The sequence below is a fragment of the Salvelinus namaycush genome, chromosome 41 (genome assembly GCF_016432855.1).
Source record: "Salvelinus namaycush isolate Seneca chromosome 41, SaNama_1.0, whole genome shotgun sequence".
NCBI classification, from domain to species: Eukaryota; Metazoa; Chordata; class Actinopteri; order Salmoniformes; family Salmonidae; genus Salvelinus; species Salvelinus namaycush.
Genome location: NC_052347.1, coordinates 2,632,707 through 2,659,745, shown reverse-complemented (window position 1 = coordinate 2,659,745; position 27,039 = coordinate 2,632,707). Strand labels below are relative to the sequence as shown.

Below are 27,039 nucleotides of genomic sequence, written 5' to 3'. Positions count from 1 at the left end.
TGAGAGAGGGTGAGGAAGAGAACGAGATAAGTAGAATAAACGTGTGTATGTGTAGATGAGCGCTTCATCATAATAACAGAAAGAGTATTACATTGTTATTCTGTCTTTGGGAGGTGACGCCAGCCACTATTACATTTGTCTCGAGTTGTTTCTCTGGCTCCCTAATCCATAGTTTTAAAGTGCTTACAAAACGCTCACCTTCTCTCCTCTCCCTCGCTAGAATGAGCGCCAAACTGACGCTGCGCTTTCATCTCCGCTGGTGACTAATGACGTTCTCCGTGTTCATGTGTTCGCAGATCTGACGAAACACACATGCCCTTCTGGCGATGTCATTAAATATAGGATGGGTTTTGGCGTGGCGCAAAGAGAGCGAGAGTGTGTGAGATGGAAAGAGAGAGAAAAAGAGGGAGGGAGGGGTGCTATGACGGGATGGATGGAATAAACACATTTCACTTCTTTCGTAGATGTACGGATTCACCCAATGGCCACGTTCCTCCCCTTAACACAGATACACTTGTCCTGCTCAAGTATAGACACAAGGAGCACCACCCCAGTGAGCTAAATTGGTTGAACGACGTCTTTCCAACCAAAAGTACGTCTTTATCGCGCGGTGTGGTTATAGGGACCATACCGACCTACTGTAACTTCAGAAAGTATTCAGACGCCTTGACGTTTTCCACATTTTGTTAGGTTACAGCCTTATTCGAAAATGTATTTCATCGTTTTTGTTTTCCCTCATCCATCTACACACAATACCCCATAATGACAAAGCAAAAACTGGTTTTTAGACATTTTTGCTAATTTATTAAAAATAAACTGAAATATAACATTTACATAAGTATTCAGACCCTTTACTCAGTACTTTGTTGAAGCACCTTTGGCAGCGATTGCAGCCTCGAGACTTCTTGGGTATGATGCTACAAGCTTGGCACACCTGTATTTAGGGAGTTTCTCCCATTCCTCTCTGCAGATCCTCTCAAGCTCTGTCAGGTTGGATGGGGAGTGTTGCTGCTCAGCTATTTTCTGCTCTCTCCAGAGACGTTCGATCAGGTTCAAGTCCAAGCTCTGGCTGGGCCACTCAAGGACATTCAGAGACTTGTCCCGACGCCACTCCTGCGTTGTCTTGGCTGTGTGTTTAGGGTCGTTGTCCTGTTGGAAGGTGAACCATCGCCCCAGTCTGAGGTCCTGAGCGCTCTGGAGGAGGTTCTCATCAAGGATCTCTGTACACTTTGCTCCGTTGATCTTTGCCTCAATCCTGACTAGTCTCCCAGTCCCTGAAAAACATCGCCACAGCATGATGCTGCCACCACCGTGTCAGGTTTCCTCCAGATGTGACGCTTGGCATTCGGGCCAAAGAGGTCAATCTTGGTTTCATCAGACCAGAGAATCTTGTTTTTCATGGTCTGAGAGTCTTTAGGTGCCTTTTTGACAAACTCCAAGCGGCTTTCATATGCCTTTTACTGAGGAGTGGCTTCCGTCTTGCCACTACCATAAAGGCCTGATTGGTGGAGTGCTGCAGAGATGGTTGTCCTTCTGGAAGGTTATCCCATCTCCACAGAGAAACTCTGGAGCTCTGTCAGAGTGACCATCAGGTACTTGGTCACCTTCCTGACTAAGGCCCTTTTCCCCCGATTGCTCAGTTTGGCTGGGCGGCCAGCTCTAGGAAGAGTCTTGGTGGTTCCAAACTTCTTCCATTTAAGAATGGAGGCCACTGTATTCTTGGGGACCTTCAATGCTGTAGACATTTTTTGGTAACCTTCTCCAGATCTGTTCCTCGACGCAATCCTGTCTCGGAACTCTACGGACAATTCCTTCCACCTCATGGCTTGGGTTTTACTCTAACATGCATTCTCAACTGTGGGACCTTATATAGACAGGTGTGTGCCTTTCCAAATCATGTCCAATCAATTGAATTGACCACTGGTGGACTCATCTCAAGGATGATCAATGGAAACAGGATACACCTGAGCTCAATTTTGAGTCTCGTAGCAAAGGGTTTGAATACTTGTGTAAATAAGGTATTTCTGTTTTTGTTTTTTTATAAATTTGCTAACATTTCTACAAAGCTGTTTTTGCTTTGTCATTATGGGGTATTGAGTGTAGATTGCTTGGGATTTCTTCTTATTTAATACATTACAGCCTTATTCTAAAATGTAACAAAACGTGGAAAAAGTCAAGGGGTCGGAATACTTTCCGAATGCACTGTACGCTCCCTGGTCAATAACAGTAAGCTACATGTTTACACTAGCTCCTCTTACCTACAAGGGCCAGGTAGAGAGACATCTCGATACCGATGCCATTCAGAATCACCCTGGCAGGCAGATGTCTGTCAACACAACAACAGGAACAGGAGAAGGACACTCACATATATTAGTGCATTCTCTTTCCTCCTACTGCGGACTGATACTCCAAAAGAGAAATTAGCATGCGCATGGGATCCCTGTGTGGACTGAACCCGTGACCATGGCGTTCGCTAGCGCCGCGCTCTTAACAACTGAGCCACACAGTCCCCCGTTCATTACCGCATCGGTTCAGCCAGTGGTGTTCAAACGACTCCCCGGGTCGATGGGTCGTTGTGGTAACTCGATGGAGGTTGTCGGCTCATTAGGCTAATGTGCTAATTTGAAGCACCCTACGGAGCTCATCTGCATAATTCATTAACTGGCAGGTGAGAGGGCGATGGGTGCTTTCACGGGATCGGGTTGGCACAGAGTGCGTGTGTGTGTGTGTATGTGTGATTGAGTGTGTGTGGTTACATGTGTTAGTGAGTTTGGAATGGAGTTTGCTGTGTGTACGTGTGCTTGTGTTTGTGTGGGTGGATAACCAGTGGTGTTGTAGTACTCGAGTCAAGGACTCGAACTTGACTCGTGATTCAGGCTTGGAATCGACCAGTAGAGACTTTATCAGAAAATCTCTGTAGCATAATTTAACATACTAAATACAGCAGCAAATGTTATGGAGCTGTGTTATCGAGTCATCCCTTAAAATGTGCAACGACGTAACAGAATTTAGATTCTAAAAATGGTTGGACCGTAGCTTTTAGCGGTACCAAGTGACTTGTGACTCAAGTATAAAGGACTCGGACTCAAACACTTGGAACTCGACATGGAAATCGAAGTTTGGTGACTTGACTATATCAAATCAAATTGTATATGTCACATGTGCCAAATACAACAGGTGTAGACCTTACCGTGAAAATCTTACTTTACTTACAAGCCCTTAACCAACAATGCAGTTCAAGAAATAGAGTTAAGAAAATATTTACTAAATAAAGTAAAGTAAAAATACTATAAAAAAAAATAACAATAAAATAACAATACCGAGGCTATATACAGGGGGTACCGGTACCAAGTCAATGTGCCGGGGGTACAGGTTAGTCGAGGTGATAAGCAGTGGTTACAGGCTGAATCCTCTGACCTTTGACCCTCTGGGATTTCTTGACATTATATCCATGATGGGCAGCCACCCTTCCTTTCCACCCCCCTTTGCTCCCATATATCCCCCTTCGCTCACTCCTGATGCCCTCTGCACCACTGAGCAGACATCACCCCCACCCCCACCCATCTTCGTTCCCCTCTGGGCCTCCTGCCAGTCCAGGTTTTGGCCGGCAGGCTATCCTCCCTCCCCTATTTTTATAGCCCGCATTTTACAAGTGCTCTTCGGTTTCTCTTTCTTGCCCTCTTTTCCTTGGTGTTTTAACGGCGTGTAACAGAAGAGAAGACGCCCCCCCCCCCCAGCCGTCTGGTCTGCTCTTTCTAAGTGCTGCTCCAACTACGCAAGTTATGCCCGTGCGGAATTCAAGCCTCATGTCCAAATCACATTAGTTAGCGCTTAGCATTAGCAGCACATGTATATTACTTAGTGGCTTCCCTCAACACCACCACTAAGTACAGCCAGGGGAATTCCATGGGAGGGAAGGAATATCATATGGATTGATAGCTGGCTAAATGTACAGTCTTGGCTGCACCTACATGTATTGTAACCTATACATCTGTCATTGGCTACACTTTTTGCTACAGACTAGCTATAGCCTACATTTTTGGGGGGAGAATTAATTTCTTATAAGACTGTTGCATCGCCCTTATTTGCCTTCACCTCCTTCATTCTATCCCATCGCTCAGACCATATATTTCCTTCCTTCCTTCCTCAGTGCGATCCACACAGAAGTGAGGAAGATAGAATGGAAATCAGTGGTTTATGGGGGTATGTGAGCAGACCAAGCCCACAGGCTGAGAGTGGCTTAGGCAGGTTTATCCTTAGCCCAGAAACTGTCAGTGAGCTTGGGCACAGCGTTCTTCAAATCCGCCTTAGCACAGCACAAATAGACATCCATCTAACTTCAGCTCCCTCCCCTTAGCTCTCCCACTTCTGAGTAAAGTCCCGATCAAGGAATAGGAGACAGACAGAGGACAGAGAGGAGTGCATTATTGAGAGGGAAAACAAACCCTCAGACCAAAACAGACATCAGACTCTTTAGGGCTTATTCTAGGCCAAACGCTAGAGACCTACATTCCACCACAAGCTAAGCTCGTTGCAACCCATACACTAACTTGGAGTGGACCGATCCTAATACCAGGGTTCATACACATTTTGACAGATGGAATTTCATGACTTCTCCGTGACTTTTAACCAGATTTCCATGACCAACAATTATACGCATAAAGAAAGTAAGCGTAATATGTTATGGACACTGGGAGGCTGCTCTCTGATCGCATGTACCATCTCCTGTCACTGGGCAAGACACTTAACCTCCCACAAAGTACAACACCTGTTAGGCAACTGTATAAAACACATGTGGTCAACCCCTCAGTCTGGAGCGCTACTGGGTGTGCAGGCTTTTGATACAGCCCTGCTCAAACACATCAGAGCCAGATTATCAAGGTGAAGGTCGGTGGAACGTTTTTTTGGGGACACGCCCGAAAGACATTAACACTTGCTAATGATAGCGAAACAGTTAACTAGAGGTTACAAGATATGTTTTGAACTGGCTACCTAGTTCATCTGTTCTCTATCATATTTTATAGGCTAGGCCTACGTGCTGCTGCAATGTCCGACTGTCTCTCTCCTTGAGCAACGGCCCATTCGTCTCGCACCATGCAGGCGACGCGCACAAACAGAGATGCACCAGTGTCATTCCGATCCTGGCTGATATGTCGATTTTTATTTGATGGACAAAATACTATTATTAATTTCCATGACTTTCCTAAAACATTTGGGATTTGATCATTTCCCAAAACTTTTCCAAGCTTGGAAAACACAATTTTTAAATTCCATAACCGTACAAATAATACAAACTTATGGACCAAAATAAAAGGAAGTACACTTACACAAGTCTTTCATAAAAATGTAATAAACGTAGGTATACAATTGCATATAGACTACAACCAACTCTCGACTTATAAACCCTTATTAAAGTACACCACAAATAATGTGTTTGTAATATTTAAATCTCAAGTGAAGGATCCCGTAGCTCCATTTGAACACTGTCTAGACCACACAGCTGAGGACTAACAGAATCACGGGCCAACCAGCCCACGCACCAGACACAACACTCCCGAACTCCCTTCCCTAAACAGACACGGAACAACTCCCAATCTCCACCCCATAATACCAAACACCCCACGCCATATCCAGTACCAGGCACCACAACAACACGGCTGTCAGGCCATTAAATCATTAAGTTATGCAACACCGTCTGCTAGGAAGTAGCCTTAGCACTAGCTCTAGGAACAGCCTGTTCAGTGGGAGTTTAAAATGGGAGTTTGTGGTTTCGCTGCAATTCGGGGGGTTTTCTCTTTAAAGAGGCGGCATGTTAAAAGAAGCAGGCGGGATTGTGGAGCACACTGGCACAGGGCCTGGGCTCTAGGGTGGAAGATAAGCCGCCCGACGGGTTGCGAAATCCTGCCCTCTGGTCCTCTCTCTCTCACTCTCTGTCTCAGTGCGGGTGAGGTATATGATGTGATAATGACCTTTAGTGTCTGTCAGCCTTCCCCGATTACAGAGGAACTAGGCTAATGGTTAGCCTGCAGGTACGGGAGTGTCTGTCGCCGCCACAGAGGGAACTGTGCTCTGTGAGAGTTGTGTGTGTGTGTGGTAAATAAAGTTGAGTCGTAGTAAAGATGGGATCATACGTTTTTTTGCTGAATTGTGTGAGGGTGTAAAAACCATGAGCACAAGAGGGAAGTGAACGAAGACGGAAATCAATTACGTTTCCAAAACGCACTTTACGCGAGAACGTTTCTAATCCTCGAAAAGCGTTTGAGCGTTCCGCATTCCGTGTCTAACACATGCCACACAAGAAAGTTGCGCGCTCGGGCACTTCAGACAACAGTATCTCCTTTGTTTTGGACACAGTCCGTTGAAGTTTGAGTAGCCACTTCTGAGTTCGGAGCCCAGCTCTACACAACCGGCTATATTACTCATGGTAAGAGGGGAGGCCCTGAAACACAGAGCTGCAGCAGCAACAGTAGAGGAGGCCCTCGCTTTAAAACCACAGCTAGATCCCATACCAGCTGGCAGTCCCTAAAGAAAGCGCTGCACCCCTGTCTAAGACGTCACACACTGCATGGCAAAGACGTGGGAGGGGGAGTAGGGCTACACTGGCGGCTTTATTGACACACTGTGGCCAAGAGGAGAGTGCAGCCGCTACCGCTTTTGTTGACCGAGTGTCTGCTGCCAGACGCGAGGAATAAACAGAGCCAGGCTACTACTGGTCGGCCAAACCACGGGAACACCGAGCAGACGCTGCCAGCCATGTTGGGCTGTTGGCAGGGTCAGAGAGGCCGCCCGCCTGCCTGTCCGCGAGATCTGCATTTGACAGCGGTCTCTGCCACGCTGTCTGGAGCTCAAACTGCAACCCCCGAAAAGCCACAGTAGGCCCAGTAGACCGGAACATTCTTTTTACGACCCCTTCCTTTTCTTCTCGCTCACTCCCTGCTTCCTCGTTTTATGTCTGTCCCTTGCACCCTCTCGCGCTTCCCCTCTTATCGTCTTTCACTTACCACGCTGTTCTTTCCCCCCCCCTCTGTCTTTCCTTCTCCTGCTGCCTTTTCTCCACTTCCTCCATGCCGGGTGATCGTTCCCTGCCGGCGCGGTGCAACGCTGTCCATGGGAAACAATTAAACGCCACATGGTCTTCCTTAGTAAGGACTTCCTTTCTGAGGCGCCACAGGAGTGCTGTGACGGCCATCAGGCTCCCAGCAGCTCTACACACACCACACCTAGAGCCACTAGACCAGAGGCAGCTGGAGGAATCTAGGCAGGCAGCCGAAGAGGGAAATTCAAAGTGACACTGTTTCCTCTTTGGATGCCAGGACTTTTTAAAGATGAATGACATGCCACCAAACCAGACTTGACTGTGTTTGTCTTTACGCATGCTTGCTAATGCAATGTAAAAGCTAAATATAACTTGTGGTGAAGACATGGACATAAAGGTAGATTTAGTCCAGGAATTGAGGAGATGGGCTGAAAGTCTAATCCTGGAGCTAACAAATTTCCTTTGGCCAACAGAGTGGATAGTAGCAGTGTAATAATAAGTATCGAAGCCTGGGTGCCAGTCTGTTGCTGCTCAACTCCGAATGGAATTGTCATGACAAATGTTTACCTTGCCAATGGAGTACGCAAAAGCACAAACAGAGCTGGGACCAGGCTATCAAAGTCCTGGTCTGTGGTTATACTCCAGGCTCTAAAGGGCCATCTCATTCCAGGCTCCGGTCTCCTCCCCTGCCTGCAAGACTCTTCTCTGGGCAGCAGCAGCAGTCAGCATGATGGAGGACATTTCAAACAACCTGTGATTGATGTGCCCAGAGTTCTGTTGTGCCTCTAACGATATCACTCAATTCAACAATAATAGCCAAGGCCTGCTTTTATAAAACACATCCCAAATAGACGTCGTTTTAAATAAAGACACTGAAGTGTCTGTCGACCCAACGACTTCCATTTCTACGTCAAAGTGACCTATACTGACGTGAGAACGGCTTGGGGAGGGGAGACTAAACTCAAAATAACCGTGCTTTCTGACTTGAGTGCTCTGGGGGATTATCCCGAGGAGGGCTGAAGTAAATGGCACTGAATGGCTGTCTACCTCGTTGTGAGCTGCGATTGCCACAGGTTTGTTTTGGCATGAAATAGTCGGCGGCAGGGTGCCCGGCAAACATTCCTGAATCGAATGGGGGCTTCTCTTCCTTTCAAAAAGTCTGGCAAAAGCTGGGGCTGTAGTTCAATTTAGCAAGGTGGCTGCGGCATATTTGGCGAGTGTTGCTGTGCGCGCAAAACAACATAGTGAGTCATCCTCAGCCTTCACACAGAGCACAATAAGAGAGAGAAAAGAGCGAGAGATGGTGGGGGCAAAGCAACTTTGCACTGGGCCTGTCTCCACATCAAAGTTTGTCTGGATCTCTGAGCTGTTTTTAAAGTTGCACTATGTAGAAATCGCGCCGCGATTTCCTGGTTCCTAATAGTTTCAGTTCATTTGACAAAATAAGTATTGTGTAGAGAACCATTGTACCATATAAACTGTTATGAAATATATTTTCCATAACCAAATATATATATTTTAAGATGTTTGAAGCTGGTGTACAAAAACAAAACTGAAGAAATAGTGCACATATAGCAGATCTACAACTCACATTTTGAGTGGCGCAGCAGTCTAAGGCACTGCATCTCAGTGCTAGAGGCGTCACTACAGACCTTGGTTCGATTCCAGGCTGTGATTGGGAGTCCCATAAGGCGGAGCTCAATTGGCCCAGCGTCGTCCGGGTTAGGGTTTGGCCGGGGTAGGCCGTCATTGTAAATAAGAATTTGTTCTTAACTGACTTGCCTAGTTAAATAAAGGTTAAATAAATAAATTCTATGTGAATTTGGTCGGGTCGCCCAAAAAGTCACATATTGCCACTATAAGACTGGGAGGCTGCTATCCATGGGTCTTGTTCAGAAGGGCACACGTATAGTAGGGCTGGGCCATAGACCATCTATGTTTTTGGGCGATATTCCAAATGCCTATATTCGCAAGAATCAACGTTTTCATTTTTCCCCGTTCTTATAAGTGTTTATGTCCTCTTGTTCTCATGTCTTTTTGGTCTCGTCTCCTTTGCTCCTTCTGTGCTGCGTGCAATGGCTTGTAGGCTGTGCACCTTCCAACTTACACACACCAAGCCCCTCCACCTGCCACTCACAACAAAGACTAAAGATCACTTCTTCCTCTGACAAGCGGATACAACTCACTATTTGCATTTGAGGTTTGGTCCATCGGAGTCGTCACTCATATGGCAACCGAAGCGGATTGAAACACTGTTTTACTGTCACAGAGAAGCTATCCTTTCTAAAGATACCATTTTTGTGTCTCAACTCCTCAAATTGCAAGCAGAGCAGACACCACTAAAACAAGAGTATCAATGAAGGTTGATTCTGGAACATGTAGGCTCAGTTTGTCGCACGCGGCAGTGCGGTACCACGTACCGCTAACCGCATCTTAGCCAAAGACTGTTATACTAGCTGTCTAGTCTGTGTTTTATAAATGTGCAATAAGCATAAAGCACAAATGTTAGCCGGCTACTCACTAGCATGTGGGCTTGAGAGATTGTTTATGAGACCTGTGTACATTTTCTATAACGCCTGCTACAAGAGGTTATTATGAGTGGTTCAGGTTACATCGTTTAACGAAAAGGGGCGTTTTCATAAAAGAGACTTGACAGCCAGATCAGTGATTATGTTGTGATTAAGGCGTATCTCTCCCCCAACGAAAATCAGTCATCTACTTGTTGGACAAGTTCAGGTAAGCAAGAACTTCCCTGTTCCATTCAGTTCCAAAACGTTTTGTCTCTACTGAACAGGACCCTGGTTTGTGACTCAACGCAACACCTGTTGGGATCCCAGCAGTGTTGTTCTCTCATGGGGACATTGCTATGGGAGACCTTCAAAAAGCGGCTTTGACTGTCTGACTGACTCAGCGGAAACTGAGAAAGGGCTCTGGTCGACTTTCACTCTCCATGACCACAACAAGCAACATTAAAATAGACTTAAAGTGTAGGGATGAGTATGCTACAAAATATATCTGAGTTTAAATTAAAGATACCCAAGTTTTGAATAAGCTTTTTCAGATTGTAGAATATATATATACAGTTGAAGTCGGAAGTTTACATACACTTAGGTTGGAGTCATTAAAACTCGTTTTTCAACCACTCCACACATTTCTTGTCCTAACCGACTTGCCAAAGCTATCGTTTGTTAACTTCTACTTTGTGCATGACACAAGTGATTTTTCCAAAAATTGTTTACAGACAGATTATTTCACTTATAATGCACTGTATCACAATTCCAGTGGGTCAGAAGTTTACATACACTAAGTTGACTGTGCCTTTAAACAGCTTGGAAAATTCCAGAAAATTATGTCATGGCTTTAAAAGCTTCTGATAGGCTAATTGACATAATTTGAGTCAATTGGAGGTGTACCTGTGGATGTATTTCAAGGCCTACCTTCAAACTCAGTGCTTCTTTGCTTGATATCATGGGAAAATCAAAAGAAATCAGCCAAGACCTCAGAAAATATTTGTAGACCTTCACAAGTACAAATTGAGTGTATGTAAACTTCTGACCCACTGAGAATGTGATGAAATAAATAAAACATTCTCTCTACTTTTATCCTGACATTTCACATTCTGAAAATAAAGCGGTGATCCTAACTGAACTAAAACAGTTCATTTTTACTCTGATTAAATGTCAGGAATTGTGAAAAACTGAGTTTAAATGTATTTGGCTAAGGTGTATGTAAACTTCCGACTTCAACTGTATATACTTTTTTACTGTGGGTGCCACCACATTGGCTTAGGGCTAAATCCTAACCTCCTTAAAATGTGGCTCTCCGTGTCTTCCTGACCTCTTTGCCCCCTTCAAAGGGGCATAAATACTTTGGTCAATTGTAGCCATCTCCATTAGAAAGCGGAGCTGACCCAGTGAACAAATGATCCCTCCAACAGGCTTACACAAGCTTAGTAATGTTGACATGTCCGAAACAATCACCGGAGACCGAGTTTCCAGGCAGACTATGACCATCAAAACATCACACTTACACTGTGAGCACATAACAGGGATTTGACAAGAATTGACTCCAAGGTTAGGTGTTACATGGGTGACTCAGTCCAACATGACTCATTCCACATTTACCATTGATAGCCTAATGTTTTGAATGACAATCTAATTGAATGTTAGGATGGAAAAGTAGTGCATCGAGGAAAAAACATTATCAACCATTTCTAACAAAACTAAATGATGTGTGACACCAATTTGTCATAGGTGACCTCTAAGCATTGAAGCGTGAATCTGGTCAAAATTGTTCCATCATCACACTTCTTGTGAATTTGGAGCAGACGTTCTAAATGTAAACCTAGTTTCTCCTCATAAGTCCCAGACACTTGTAGGCTACGATAAAAAAATATTTTAATAATGAATGAGTCAGCAAGTTACTAGTATACATGACCTTACTATCCTACATGTGGTCTTTGGACATTAGACTCCACTGAAGGCTATATAAAAAAAAAAAAAAAAAAAAAAAAAAAAAAAATTGCGAGCAAAGAACTGCAAGGATCGCGTATCTATTTGGACATACTGATCATTAAAGATCATTAAAAATGTACTTGTTTGGCAAAGTTACGCGATTACAGTTCGGTCTACATTTTTGTCCCATGTGAGAAAGTAGGGCTAGGCTTTATATAGCACATCGTTGTATATATAAACACTAGTATAGCAACATGGCCACATAGTAATGAGTCACAAGGCGCCTCAAGCATGGCATGGTTTAAGTTTTTGCAAGCAATGTAATACGGCGGTGGGAATGGATTGCCACAATTTTACTGCGACGTTGCAAATAGATTCTGCATAGATAAACTGTTGCAGGGCGATATAATGTGACGAGTTGGCTAAGAATACTAGTTCAGATAATTAAATTAATTAAACTGTCGACAAAAGTACGTTTGACCTACATGCAATAACTTCAAACAGAGACAGAACATGAAGTCTACGGAAGAGCGAAAAATTATAACAACTTGGGGTAATGCTTTGCATTCGCCCAACAATCAATATCTACGGATTACATGATGTATGCGCCTTTGGTACATGCATGTTTCTTTCGACAATCAATTACTAGTTAGTCGAGAACAAGTAAAGTGGAAAGCAACATACAGTGGTTTGATCCGTTCCAGTGTTGATTTCTGATGGACGAACTGAAGGGACGGTGTGCCGCAGGTACGAGGCTCTTATCAGGGATTAGACATCCTCGGTTCTGGTGGTAGTAATCCATAGTTAAAAACCGGTTCGGACTCGGGGTGAGTCCCACCGCATCCTCACTGTCGTACATCATGCAAAACGAACGGCAGCCCGAAATAGAAAGCAAATGTCCTTTGATCTCCTCCCGTTCGAATAAAGAAGACACGAGAGGGTTTCAAAAACACCGAGCGCAACGAAGGATGTCATCACATGTCGCAGGAACGCATCGGAGGGTTTCCTCCCCAACAGAGTTGTAACAATATAACGTCTTGATCTCCAACCCGTCCGATGAAGTGACGCAACCGACCTATATTGTGGTTTTATTCAGTGGGCACAAACTGTTGTGATAAGGAAAAAATAACTAGACAAAAAAAATGTTAAAACAAATTATTCCGTCTGTTATTTGCTCGGCTCGTTTTTGGGAATATGAGTCCACGATTCACTGTTTTTGAATGGTGTTTCCAAAGCTGTTGACCAACTCGGGCGACACAGGGATTCAAGTGGACCACGCTATCCCGCCCGTCGATCTGCCTTTTCCTTCCAATGCAAGCATGTGTAGAATACAAGTCCTATAGAAAAGTCGCCTATGAGAATTTATTGTCCAGCATGCTCCCAGCGTCACTGACGTGTCCCCCCCAATCTCATATTTAGAGATACAGTACTGTATGTCGCCTCAACAACCGAATCACGTGGAAATAGGTATTTTAATTCCAAATCGCTCCTATTATGACAACACCAGAACGGATAATATGTCCAGGAGTAATATCCTATCTCTTCGACTGACGACGGAGAGCGCTATACTAGTTCATCTCAAATACAATAGGTTTAGGATTCATCGACAAATCTCGAGAATCTGTTGAGCATCCTGTTGTTTTCGTGATCCCCGCGTTACATAAGGATACTTGACGGCCGGCGTCCATGTCTTGTGAAGAGACCTCTGCTCACAGTTCATTCAGTTTCCAAATCCTGCCCTGCAATTTTTGACGAGTATCAGCAGCTGCGTGTTAGCTCCACCTACCCAGCCTCACTTCTCCGTCCTAAACCCTCAGCTGGGCGTCTAAAACCGGAAGCATCCCGTTTAGAGGAAAAGGATAACAGAAGAGACGAAGCCCGTAAACCGACTCAGGGGTTTATTTTACGCCTGCTACCTTAGGTTATCCTTCCTCTGGCTATGGCCAAATATAACGTTCTCAGTTTGTAAATCATAGAGGGGGATATTTGATGTTGTTGAAGGTGTTCACCAGATGACGAGTATCTATTCTGCATGAGATTTGAAGTGGAACATGATAATTACATGATACTAACAGTACAGCCCTAATTGATCTATGATTGTAGTGGGACTTGACAGCAACTGGGTGGTCATTTAAAAAAATAATGACTGAAGTCGGCCAATGGCCCTTTAAAAGTGCACTATACAGAAATCGCGCCGCCATTTCCTGGTCGCTAAATTCTAATAGTTCGCCTAATGTTTGTTTGAGAATCATTGTACCATCTAAACCGCTTTGAAATATATTTTCCATAACCAAAAATATTGTACACTGAACATAAATATAAACGTAACATGTAAAGTGTTGGTGCCATGTTTCATGAGTTGAAATAAAATACCCCAGAAATGTTCCATACACTCAAAAAACGTATTTCTCTCCAATTTTGTGCACAAATTAGTTTACATCCCTGTTAGAGATCATCTCTCCTTTGCCAAGATAATCCATCTACCTGACAGGTGTGGCATATCAAGAAGCTGATTTAAACAGCATGATCATTACACAGGTGCACCTTGTGCTGGGGACAATAAAATACCACTAAAAATGTGCCATTTTGTCACACAACACAATGCCACAGAAGTTTTCATGGAGCATGCAATTGGCATGCTGGCTGCAGGAATGTCCACCAGAGCTGTTGCCAGATAATTTGATGTTCATTTCTCTACCATAAGCCGCCTCCAACATCGTTTTAGAGAATTTGGCAGTACGTCCAACTGGCCTCACAACCGCAGACCAAATAAAATAAAATGTTATTGGTGACATGGTTAGCAGATTTTATTGCGAGCGTAGCGAAATGCTTGTGCTTCTAGTTCCGACAGTGCAGCAATATCTAACATGTAATCTAACAATTCCACAACAACTACCCAAAACACATAAATCTAAGTAAAGGAATGGAATAAGAGTACATACATATAATATAGGGGGTATTTGATGTAGTTGACCACGTGTATGGCGTTGTGTGGGTGAGCTGTTTGCTGATGTCAACGTTGTGAACAGAATGCCCCATGGTGGAGTTAGGGTTATGGCATGGGCAGGCATAAGCTATGGACAACAAACACAATTGCATTTTATCGATGGCAATTTGGATGCAGAGATACCGTGACGAGATCCTGAGACACATTGTCGTGCCATTCATCCGCTGCCGTCACCTCATGTTTCAGCATGATAATGCACGTGTCACAAGGATCTGTACACAATTCATGGAAGCTGAAAATGTCCCAGTTCTTCCATGGCCTGCATGCTCACCAGACATGTCATCCATTGAGCATGTTTGGGATGCTCTGGATTGACGTGTATGACAGCGTGTTCCACTTGCCGCCAATATCCAGCAACTTCGCCCAGCCATTGAAGAGGAGAGGGTCAATATTCCACAGGCCACAATCAACAGCCTGATAAACTCTATGCGAAGGAGATGTGTCGCACTGTATGAGGCAAGATAAATAAAGGTTACATTTATTTAAAAATAAAAAATATATTTTTTAAGAATATTGGTGGTCACACCAGATACTGACTGGTTTTCTGATTTACGCCCTTTCTATTTTTTTTTTAAGGTATTTGTGGCCAAAAGATGCATATCTGTATTCCCAGTCATGTGAAATCCATAGATTAGGGCCTAATTAATTTATTTCAATTGTTTAATTTCCTTATATGAACTGTAACTAAGTAAAAACTTTGAAATTGTTGCGTGTTGTGTTTCTATTTTTGTTCAGTATATTTTCAGCTGTTTGAAGCTGGTGTACAAAACCGGGGGTCATTTTTTTATTTTAAATTTAACTAGGCAAGTCAGTTAAGAACAAAATCTTACTTACAATGACGGCCTACACCGGCCAAACCCGGACAACGCTGGGCCAATTGGGTGCCGCCCTATGGGCCTCCCAATCACGGTCGGTTGTGATACAGCCTGGAATCGAACCAGGGTGTCTGTAGTGACGCCTCAAACACTGAGATGCAGTGCTAGACCACTGCGCTACTCGGGGCCCGAGACGCAAAAACAAAACGTAAGAACACTAAGCATAGAAATAGCACACAGAGAACAGATTTACCGCTTTTTAGACTTGCTTTCAATGAGAATTACAGAGCTATAACTTATATTTCTATGTGAATTTGGTCAGGTCGCCCCAAAAAAGTCATATTGCAGCTTAAATAAAGTTGTATTCTATTCAAAAACAAAAAAAGGTTTGAACAGTTTAAAATATGAGTGACAAATCAGTAGTGTTAAGCCTGAATGCAGAATAATTTATTTACTGAAAACAAGTGTGGCGGCTGTTGCTCTGAGACAAAACAAGACACTTGTCAATATTGTTCAACCTTTCCATCCATCCCTGTCCCTGTACCGTAAATACGGCCATTGACTGCCCACCAATTACACACACACCTTTCACAGTGCAGCTGAACTCTCTGTGAACCCAACAAACCAGGCAAAAGCCTCACCTCGTGCTGGCCCAACTTCTCACTTCGCTCCTCTGCACCTTGCAACTGGAACCCAAAGTTCTCCTGTAATCCGGTAGGAAGCCCCCCCACCCCACCTTCCTTGGTTTCACTTCCCTGGGCAGGTTGCACACACACGTGCTATGGGGTAGAGCAATGTGCACATAAAGGCAATGAATAGTCAAGTCGTGGCGCCACTGTGCATCGGTCAACGAGCTAAACCAAGGTTGCTGTCAGTGAGTGAAAGACGGCCACATTCGTAAGTAGAACAATGTATCAACCTCTTCTTTAATGCCTTGGCTGATCCCATTTTTTTCCCTTGACGTGAAAGTGCTTGGGTATTGATTTTCGTCTGTTTAAATTATTAGCTGCTCGGGATAAAAGACCACACATCAAATAAATACACATTTGTTAATTGATAGGAGGCATTAAATCCATTGAGAGTGGCGGCAGGGGTACTAGCCACAGATAAGGGCCCTTTCATAGGATATTACAATTTCCTGATGGGTATGTAAGCGAGCGAGCAGCGCCTGGCAAGTTGCTTAATGAAAATTGACTTCATTGTAAATGTACGACACAAAGCAATTTGCTATTATTTACGCTTACATCATTGCCTTTGGCTTTAGCCCAGTTTTCCTATTACCATTTCACAACATAATTTCCTTCGAGGTCAGTTGATGATTAAGTATAGAAACACGTTTTGCACAACAAGAAATTCAGGAAACTGGAACAGCCAAATATTGCCTTTGTTTCTGAGGCACTGCTCAGCGCTCTCATACATTGTAGGCCTTCACCTCGACCCTAACAATCACACGTGCACACAGTCTGTCTGACCTTTGACCGATTCAAATCAAATGTTATTTGTCACCTGCGCCGAATATAACTGGTGTAGACTTTACTGTGAAATGCTTGCTTTATGAGCCCTTCCCAATGATGCAATGTTTAAAAATAATAAAACTGGTAACACAAGAGAAATAAAATAAAATAAACAATGGGGCTATATACGGGAGTACCAGTACCAAATCAATGTGCAGACGTACAAGTTATTTGAGGTAGATATGTACATGAAGGCAGGGTAAAGTGACTAGGCATCGGGATAGATAATAATACGATTCAAATAAAGAACAGAGTAGCAGCAGCAAAGGATGAGTGTAAAAGTGTGTGTGTGTGTGTGTGTGTAATGTATGTTTGTGTCGTGTTGGTGTGTGTGCGTGGTTTTTCTGTGCGAGTGTCAATGTAGTTGTGTGTGAGTGAGTGTGTTATGGTGTGTATGTATAGTCTAGTGAGTGTGCGTAGGGTCAATCACAGATAGAGTCAGTGCAGATAGTTTGGGTACCATTCATTGACTATTTAGCAGTCTGGCTATTTAGCAGAATTATGGCTTGGGGGTAGAAGCTGTCCCTGAGCTCGTTGGTCCGAGAGCCGATGCCCTGGTACTGTTTGCCTGACGGTAGCAGAGTGAACAGTCTATAGCTTGGGTGGATGGAGTCTTTGACAATTTTTCGGGCCCTCCTCTGACACCGCATGATACAGAGGTCCTGGATGGCAGGGAACTCGGCCCCAGTGATGCACTAGGCTGCCCGCACCACTGTCTGTAGCGCTTTGCAGTCAAGGGCGGTGCATTTGCCGTACCAAGAGAAGATGCAGCCAGTCAAGATGCTCTCGATGGTGCATCTGTATAACTTTTTGAAGATACAAGGGCCCATGCCAAATATTTTCAGCCTCCCGAGGGGGAAGAAGTGCTGCCATGCCGTTTTCACAACTGTGCAGATGTGTGTGGACCATGTTAAGTCCTTAGTGATGTGGATGCCAAGCAACTTGAAGCTCTCGACATGCTCCACAACAGCCCTGTCGATAAGGATGGTAGCGTGCTCTCCCCCCTCTCTCCTACAGTCCACAATCAGCTCCTTGGTCTTATTGACGTTGAGGGAGAGGTTGTTGTCCTGACACCACACTGCTTAGTGTCTGACCTCCTCCCTGTAGTCTGTCTCATCGCCGTCGGTGATCAGGAGTCGTAGGCGGTTTACCCCAGTCATGGGTGAACAGGGAGCACAGGAGAGGACTAAGCACACACCCCAGAGGAGCCCTCGTGTTGAGGGTCAGCGGGGAGGAGGTGTTGTTGCCTACCCTCACCACCTGGGGCCAGCCCGTCAGGAAGTCCAGGATCCAGTTGCAGATGGAGGGGTTCACTCCAAGGGTCCTTAGCTTGATGATGAGCTTGGAAGGGACTATGGTGCTGAACACTGAGTTGCAGTCTATAAACAGCATTCTCAGTTATTTCAACTCTTGTCCAGGTGGGAGAGGGCAGTGTGAAGTGTAACTGACATGGCATCATCTGTGGATGTGTTGGGGCGGTATGCGAATTGGAGTGGGTCTAGGGTGTCTGGGATGATGGTGTTGATGTGTGTCATGATCAGCCTTTCAAAGCACTTCATAATTACAGATGTGAGTGCTACAGGGCGATAGTCATTTCGGCAGGTTTCCTTGGAGCTCTTGGGAACAGGGACAATGGTGGTCAGCTTGAAACATGTTGGGATTACGGACTGGGACAATGAGAGATTGAAATGTCCGTGAAGACACTTGCCAGCTGGCCTGCGCTTGCTTTGAGAATGCGCCCTTTTGACTGTTGGCTCCGAGTCAGTCTCACAGGTTTCGCACTATAAGCATAAAAACATTGCTTTCCAACGGATAAGGTGCACATGAGTTCTAAAGGGTCTTGTTATCAACCTAAAATGTCAATCAGGTCAGTAACCTTAAGCTGCCTGTTCAGTGACACTATTTCAACATATGGGCCAACACTCTTTACTCCTACAGATAACCCTTCATGGAGTGTGTGTCAATTGGCAAGGAACAGCACACCAAGAACTTGATGATGAAGCCAGGGCCTGTATTCACAAATAGTCTCGGAGTAGGAGTGCTCAGATAAGACCTAAAAGGCCAAACTGATCCTAAGGAATAAGATTACACGGAAAGGGAGAACTGATCCTAGATTACCACTCCTACTTTTTGAATACAAGCCCTGGACAACCCAATGACTCATGGAGTTCTACAGAGAAAGGCATGGAACTGAAGCCATTATTCTTGCTAATTTCTCATCTTGCTGAATACGTCCTGGCTGGATCTGACTTTGAGAAACGCACTGACACTTTTAAACATTAAAACGCCACTAATCACTTTCTGGAACCTGTGAAGGGAGGCTGTGAAGGAAGGCTGTGAAGGAAGACGGCTTTTTGCTGGGTGTAGACAAAGCGGTAATTCTTCTTGCTCATAAGAGCTAAAACTTCTGAACCGATGCCCACTTTGAGAGCGGCCGGCCCGGGTTCTTCCTGGGCATGGTAGGGGAAACAGTGATACATATCCCAACATATTGGACCTGATGATGCCAATTAGGAACACTTACACATTTTCAACCACCTTAAAAAGGTCAACCCTCAAATTGGCTTTGGTTAAAAATGAGATCCGCGATAGGTGAAACAGCACCACTGACCGCCTCAGGCACATTTGATATTGTCTTTGTTTTGAGGAAATGAGCATCCCACATCGTGGTAAAAATTAAATCGTAGTCTGTTGTGCTATCGTGTGTGCAATGATGTCCGAGGGGGAAAAAAGTGTTCATTGTTTGAAGTAACGTCTTTGTAATATCGCAAACGGACATGGCAGTTTCACCACTATGGCTTTAAGGAGAAGTGGGAAAGAATTGGCAATGTTTTTTTTTTACAAGTGAAATGCAGTTGTCCATTGATATGGCAAGTTTAGGGCAATACACCTTGTCATTCGCATACAAAGAGATAATTGTAGTGTTCTGATAACAAATTGAGTAGATATTGAAGATATTTACTTCTAAGCTACTTCACAACCCTCAAATGAATTACGGTGAACTTGAGATAATGAGAGTAGATTACATGGTGTCCTTGATAAGAGCAATTAGCATTAGTATTTGGAGGCCAAGTGGTGCAGGGAGGGATGGGGGAGTTGAGATATAGGAAGGGAGATGGGATGGGGGGATTTTGGGGGGGATTGAAGAGGTTTATGATGTGATGGGAGGAAATGCGTGGGAAAACCTGACTAACTTCAAAGCACTAAACTATGTATTTCCCCTTCATCCCTGACCCCCCCTTCCCACTTCAACATAGCAGCCCCCCCTTTTTAACTGAGGATTACCAGAGACATTGGCCTCGTGGTGTTTCTACCAACTAAGTATCATTGTGAATCTCACACCCGCCGTCATTATGTTACGTTATCTCCTTTATGAGATCAGTTGGTTCGAGGTGGCAGAAAACAAAATGGAAGGAGTCATTAGCGTTATGTCAACTCCGTTACAGCAATTACCTTCTCCTCCACAAATGGATGATGGGCTATCTAGCTCTCTGCTGCAGCACAACACACACACACACACACACACAAAAGAAAAGGGACACTAGCTCATTAGCAGCGTAGCCTAACCACTAATGACATAGATTGATAGCCACAGGAAGAAGCTGCCCAGTATCGTGTTTTTCACACAAGACAGTCGGAGGAGTCGACTTGTGACATTTCTGTCACTTCCATTAATATAATACACTTCAGAACATCAACTAGCTGAGAGAAGAACAGATCGTGTCCCTGTGTCCCTGTGTTTCTCCCCCTGTCCCTGCAAACAGCAGTAAAGGGTTAGCTGCTTATCGAGGTTATGTACATAGGTATGTAGGATGTCGGACACATTGCCCTCTTTTGTCCCAGCATGCATTGCAGCTCTGCTATGGGTCAATTACTCCTCTCGATGGTGTAACGAACCCATTAAAGAGTTCCACTTTGAAGAGCTGGCCTGTGTCCCAAATAGGGCTGAGCGATAAGGCCAAAATATCATATGACGGTATTTCAAAAAACAATTACGGTACCACAGTATTTTATGTTTTTTAATAATAAAAGTTCAAAATGTGCTTCATGAGTAGCACATGACCCTACAGAGGCAACATATACATTCTAAGTGATTTCAATGGGTCTTCGCCATTCTGATTGTTTTATACTGTTCAATTCAACCAAAAATCATTTTCAGCATTTTCATCAATTTCCTGCACTCATTTGGGGTAATTTCCACACTGCCACATAGGGCTGCAAGACATCGGCAAACAATCTAGGCCTTATTTTTAACCAAATGTTGCAATTGTGATTTGACTTGCGATTTAGAGAAAAACACTTGGGTGAACTGTTGGCATTATGGCAATTCTAATTCTATAGTTAGAATATAATAGCCGGCTCTTTGAATACAGTGTTATTTGACATGACAACGAGTGAAAATGCCAGGAGGAGTTATTGTGACAGGTTAGGAACCAGAGTGTTGTTGACAAGTGTTTCCTAGAGGACCATATAATCTTTGGCTACATTTAATGTTTTCTCGTAGCAACTTCATGTAGCTAACATATTCATGCTTCACGTATTTCTCTTTGATTTAGAAGATACTGTTGTGCAAACAACATAGTGATTAAGGTCTACACCATCACTGGTATTATCCGGCTGTGTAGTTAGTTACGCTTGCTCTGACAGTACATTTATTAGCCAGCTAACTAGCGATTAGCATTTGCGGCTAACACGATTCAGGCCCAACCTGCCGTTTGCAGATGTAAGAAACACAAACGAATAGTGTCAATATGGAATGCTAGTGGATTTATATGAAGAAGCAAAGTGAAAACAGCATTGTTGTCATCAACATTGTTGCATGTGCTGCATTGACCATGCAGACTGAACGCAAGTGTCTCTTGGTCGAGGAACATCAAATGCGCTCCTTGAGTGACAGGGGGCGTGGCTAGGTCTGTGTGGAAAGTGGCATGGAGAGAAAGAGTGGAGAGAGATGACTCAAGTAGCGAAATAAACTAACAAAATTGATGTTACACACGGCGTATAACATTTAACAAACCAAACATTCAAATACCGTTATAGAATGTAACGTAAAAACACAAACCGGTCCGTGCATCAATACCGGTATATCTTAAAATACAGTATACCGCACAGCCCTAGTCCCAAATGGCATGTTATTCTGTATTTAGGAATAGGTCAAAATTAGTGCACTATATAGGGAATAGGGAGCCATTTGAGATGCAAGAAGAGCCTCTCCTATCTGACAGCAGAGTGGTTTTGACATGTTGCTCAATCGCTTGCCTCACACCTACCTTATCGCCCTGCTCATCGCTCCGTCTGTGTACATGTGGCTGAGGGCAAGGGTGAAAGAAGAGAGGGGGGGGGGGGGTGTGTGACATGTTATAAGCTACATAACTGTATGGGAAAGACAGCTTCAGTATATTTTCATGTACGTGTATGGATTGGGTGTGTGTACATTTCTAAATCCGTGACCATATGGCGGTTGCATTGCATGAAATCATTTATTTTTTTATACAAGCAAATCCCCCCAAACTCCTTGTCCAAACACCTCCGAACGAAAACAAAGAGCTTTTACCTGCGAGAAAGTGGTTACATGACATCTCCGTCTGAGAACTCTGTAGCTAGGCCAAGGGTAATGGTGATGGCTTGAGTTAGCCGTTAGCACATGGCGTGGATTAGCTACTGTTAGCCTCTGCACATCTGGAGGAGCCAGGCAGCGGCTATGAGGGTATACTGAGTATAAACTGCAGGCGTGATGCTGGGAAGGGTAGCACACACGCGCACATGCACACACTACGTTGGGAGGTTTTGAAGCCTGTGAAAGCCTGTCTCATTATCTCCGTAATAGGCCAGGGGACGTGTGGAAGAGGCCAGAGCTGTCTTGTAATCTTAACGTCTGTATGTGTTTGTTCATCTTTGTTTAGACACACGCTTTCATGCTCGACTCGTTTACTGGGGGGCACTGGGGTCAGTGTGTTGTGTGAAAGTAAGGGGGATGAAATTATCAGCTGAAGTACGGGTTATTTTCGTGATACGAGAGATCAAATGACCTTGTTCCTATAGCACTTAGAAGAAACCTAGCTAGAATAACCCTGGCCATCTCTTATGAAATGGAGAATAAGAGCTGAATGTACAGAAATAATTAACTGGTTGTTCAAATGACCCGTGAACCTCAGCAACTGTAAAGTGCTTGAAAAGTCATTCTTACAAGGAGAAAGAGCGAGAGATAAATGTTTTACAAATAGGCTCTCTTTGGAAGGAAAATAGCTCGGTTTTCTAGCTCAATCGAGCCTCATTTTTAAATTATTTTTATCCTGGCCTCCACATCAAAACATGCCTTTCCATACCATGATGGAAGCCAAGGTCATGGCCCACTGTTTCTGAGAGCAAATGAATGACCCTCAAAGAGAAAAATCTCTGAATGAGAAGATCCTTGGTTTGTGTCAAGTGGCCCAAGTTTTTAAAATGTATTTTCTTATTTTTCTTTCTTCTCAAAGTTGTATATTTGGGTGAAAACATTTGAATTCAAATCACTTTTTGACAGAACCACTTTTGATTTGAACGAACCCTTCCATACGTATTTGCCCATTGCATAAGTGCTCAAAAAGTGACGTTTTGGGCCTGAATGTAAAAACATTCAAGAGATAAAGGTGCTCAAAGTTGACCCATTTTATATACCCCACCAGACCATGAGACATCCATGTCTTCATCATTGGGAAAGAGAAACAGTTGAGATTGATATTGTTTAAGAGCTTACAAACAGGGCTGTCAAACAATGGTATAATATTTTTTTTTTACGGCAGTTATAAAAAACATACTTTTTTTCATATTCACATACTGTACAGTTGAAGTCAGAAGTTTACATACACCTTAACCAAATACATGCAATCTCAGTTTTACACAATTCCTGACATTTAAATCCTAGTACAAATTCCCTGTCTTAGGTCAGTTAGGATCACCACTTTATTTTAAGAAATGTCAGAATAATACTAGAGAGAATTATTTATTTCAGCTTTTATTTCTTTCATCACATTCCCAGTGGGTCAGAAGTTTACAGACACTCAATTCGTATTTGGTAGCATTGCCTTTAAATTGTTTAACCTGGGTCAAACGTTTCTGGTAGCCTTCCACAAGCGTCCTACAATAAGTTGGGTGAATTTTGGCCCATTCCTTCTGACAGAGCCGGTGTAACTGAGTCAGGTTTGTATGCCTCCTTGCTCGCACACGGTTTTTCAGTTCTGCCCACAAATTGTCTATGGGATTGAGGTCAGGGCTTTGTGATGGCCACTCCAATACCTTGACTTTGTTGTCCTTAAGCCATTTTGCCACAACTTTGGAAGTATGCTTGGGGTCATTGTCCATTTGGAAGACCCATTTGCGACCAAGCTTTAACTTCCTGACTGATGTCTTGAGATGTTGCTTCAATATATCCACATCATTTTCCACCAGTCCCTCCTGCAGCAAAGCACCCCCACAACATGATGCTGCCACCCCCATGCTTCACGGATGGGATGGTGTTCTTCGACTTGCAAGCATCCCCTTTTTCCCTCCTAACATAACGATGGTCATTATAGCCAAACAGTTATATTTTTGCTTCAGTAGACCAGAGGACATTTCTCCAAAAAGGACGATCTTTGTCCCCATGTGCAGTTGCAAACCGTAGTCTGGCTTTCGTATGGCGGTTTTGGAGCAGTGGCTTCTTCCTTGCTGAGCGGCCTTTGAAGTTATGTCAATATAGGACTCGTTTTACTGTGGATATAGATACTTTTGTACCTGTTTCCTCCAGCATCTTCACAAGGTAATTTGCTGTTGTTCTGGGATTGATTTGCACTTTTCGCACCAAAGTATGTTCATCTCTAAGAGACAGAACGTGTCTCCTTCCTGAGCGGTAGGACAGCTGCGTGGTCCCATGGTGTTTATACTTGCGTACTATTGTTAGTACAGATGAACGTGGTACCTTCAGGCGTTTGGAAATTGCTCCCAAGGATGAACCAGACTTGTGGAGGTCTACAATTCTTTTGCTGAGGTCTTGGCTGATTTCTTTTGATTTTCCCATGATGTCAAGCAAAGAACCACAGAGTTTGAAGGTAGGCCTTGAAATACATCCACAGGTACACCTCCAATTGACTCAAATGATGCCAATTAGCCCTATCAGAACCTTCTAAAGCCATGACATAATTTTCTGGAATGTTCCAAGCTGTTTAAAGGCACAGTCAACTTAGTGTATGTAAACTTCTGACCAACTGGAATTGTGATACAGTCAATTATAAGTGACATAATCTGTCTGTAAACAATTGTTGTGTCATGCACAAAGTAGATGTCCTAACCGACTTGCCAAAATTATAGTTTGTTAACAAGAAATGTGTGGAGTGGTTGAAAAACGAGTTTTAATGACTCCAACCTAAGTGTATGTAAACTTCTGACTTCAACTGTATGTTGTAGCTTACATCCTGTTTTACATCATTTAAGGGTTTGTGTGGTGTCCGCCATCGGTTGAGACACAAAATGTATGTTTTTTGAATACAGGTTGGGTGTCATGTTTTGGCTGATACATTTACTAAAATGGGAATAACATTGAAATTCCAACTTTCAAAATGGTACCACAAAGATGGTTGGAGGTCCATACATTAGAGAATGTTTATTTGTTTATTTGGATCCCCATTAGCTTTTGCAGAAGCAGCAGCTATTCTTCCTGGAGTCTACAAAAAGTAACAAAAACACTGATATACTGATAGACAAGGACAGTCATACAAATTTAAAATACAACAATATACCAACAATACAAAACAAATTATACTAACAATAAAAATAAAATATTGACTTGAATGGCAATGTGTTGTTTTAAATTATACTGTCGATCCCACATGTGAAACCTATTTTAATCATAGAAATATAGATCATAGAATAGACATAACCATTTAAGTTGACATTTGATAGTTGGTGGACCTGCGGTCATCTTTGTGAAGTTTAAATTCAATAAAAATGTCAATGGTGTACTTAAACTGCAGTGGTCTGAAGGGATAGGTCCATTCTATGAATTATAATTCTATGATTATATTTCCCTGTATTCAAGAGCACGCTGTGTCTCAACCGATGGCGGGCCCTACACAAAAATCTCAGATGATGCGAAATAGGGTCTAAGCTATGCAAATCATATGCGAGTTGACACGTTTTTTTAGTTAATTGACATCAAAGGTTTAAACATTTAAATGTTCCTAATATATATTATTTACCAGTGGTGAGGACATGTCTCATGGTATACTGGGGTATGTAAAATGGGTCAACTTTGAGCACCTTTATCTCCTGAATGTTTTGGCATTAAGGTCCAAAAAGTCACTTTCTGACCACTTCTTCCATGGGCAATCATGAACGTTTTGTTCAATGGAAAAGGGATGCTGTCAAAAAGTTCTTGAATTCAAAATGGTTTTCCCCATTTCTGAGTGTTATATGTGGACTTTTGTGTGTCTTTGGATGATAGAGCTCTATAACAAATACCTCTGAGTATCCAGTTTCTCAGTGATTCATTTTTCAAGGATAGTTAGTAGGTGGATATTCTTCTTTTCTCGTCACTGTGTGCAATTCAAACAGATCTCCACAAAATATTATCTTGGTACCGATTTGATACTTGTTGTGGAGCCCAGAGAGAGTGTGGTAAAAAAAAGGGAGGGAAGGGAGAGGGTATAGAGGGCGTAAGATAGTGTAGTTAGTGTTATAAAATATGCATTTGGTTTCTGGTTTGATGTGAGTTGTGGAGAACATCTTGCCTTAAATGGCCATGTACTCTTATAATCTCCATCCGGCACAGCCAGAAGAGGACTGGCCACCCCTCAGACCCTGGTTCTTCTCTAGGTTTCTGCCTTTCTAGGGAGTTTTTCCTAGCCACTGTGCTTTTACATCTGCATTGCTTGCGGTTTGTGGTTTTAGGCTGGGTTTCTGAATAGCACTTTGTGATATCTGCTGATGTAAAAAGGGCTTTATAAATACATTTGATTGATTGATTGATGGAGCCCAGAGAGAGTGCTGTGGGAAGGATAGAGGGAGGGATAGAGGGAAGGATGGATGAAAGGAGGGAGATTGTGGGAGAGAGAAGTGGAGGGAGATGGGGAGGGAGGGAGGGATGGAGAGAGATTGATAGAGAGAGGTGGAGGGATGGATGGAGGGAGGGAGAGGGCATAGAGTGCAGTGCGTGTAAGTGGATGTGCACCACGTGCTCCAAGGCCAGGGCTTTATAACA

The 27,039-nt window shown here is 43.5% G+C and overlaps 1 protein-coding gene across 3 annotated transcripts in view; it reads right to left on the bottom strand.

Moving 5' to 3' along the window:
* The window catches only part of LOC120034296 (retinoic acid receptor alpha-like), a 177,925-nt gene that overhangs the window by 42,050 nt on the left and 108,836 nt on the right, over positions 1–27,039 (bottom strand). The window contains exon 1 of one of the 3 annotated variants that reach the window (XM_038980799.1): positions 12,175–13,226. The exons of the other annotated variants lie outside the window; for them this stretch is intronic. Within the exon in view, the coding sequence (XP_038836727.1) occupies positions 12,175–12,352 (178 nt within the window). The 5' untranslated portion in view covers positions 12,353–13,226. Of the gene's footprint in view, positions 1–12,174; positions 13,227–27,039 lie in introns of those variants that run through there. 3 annotated transcript variants of the gene reach the window in all.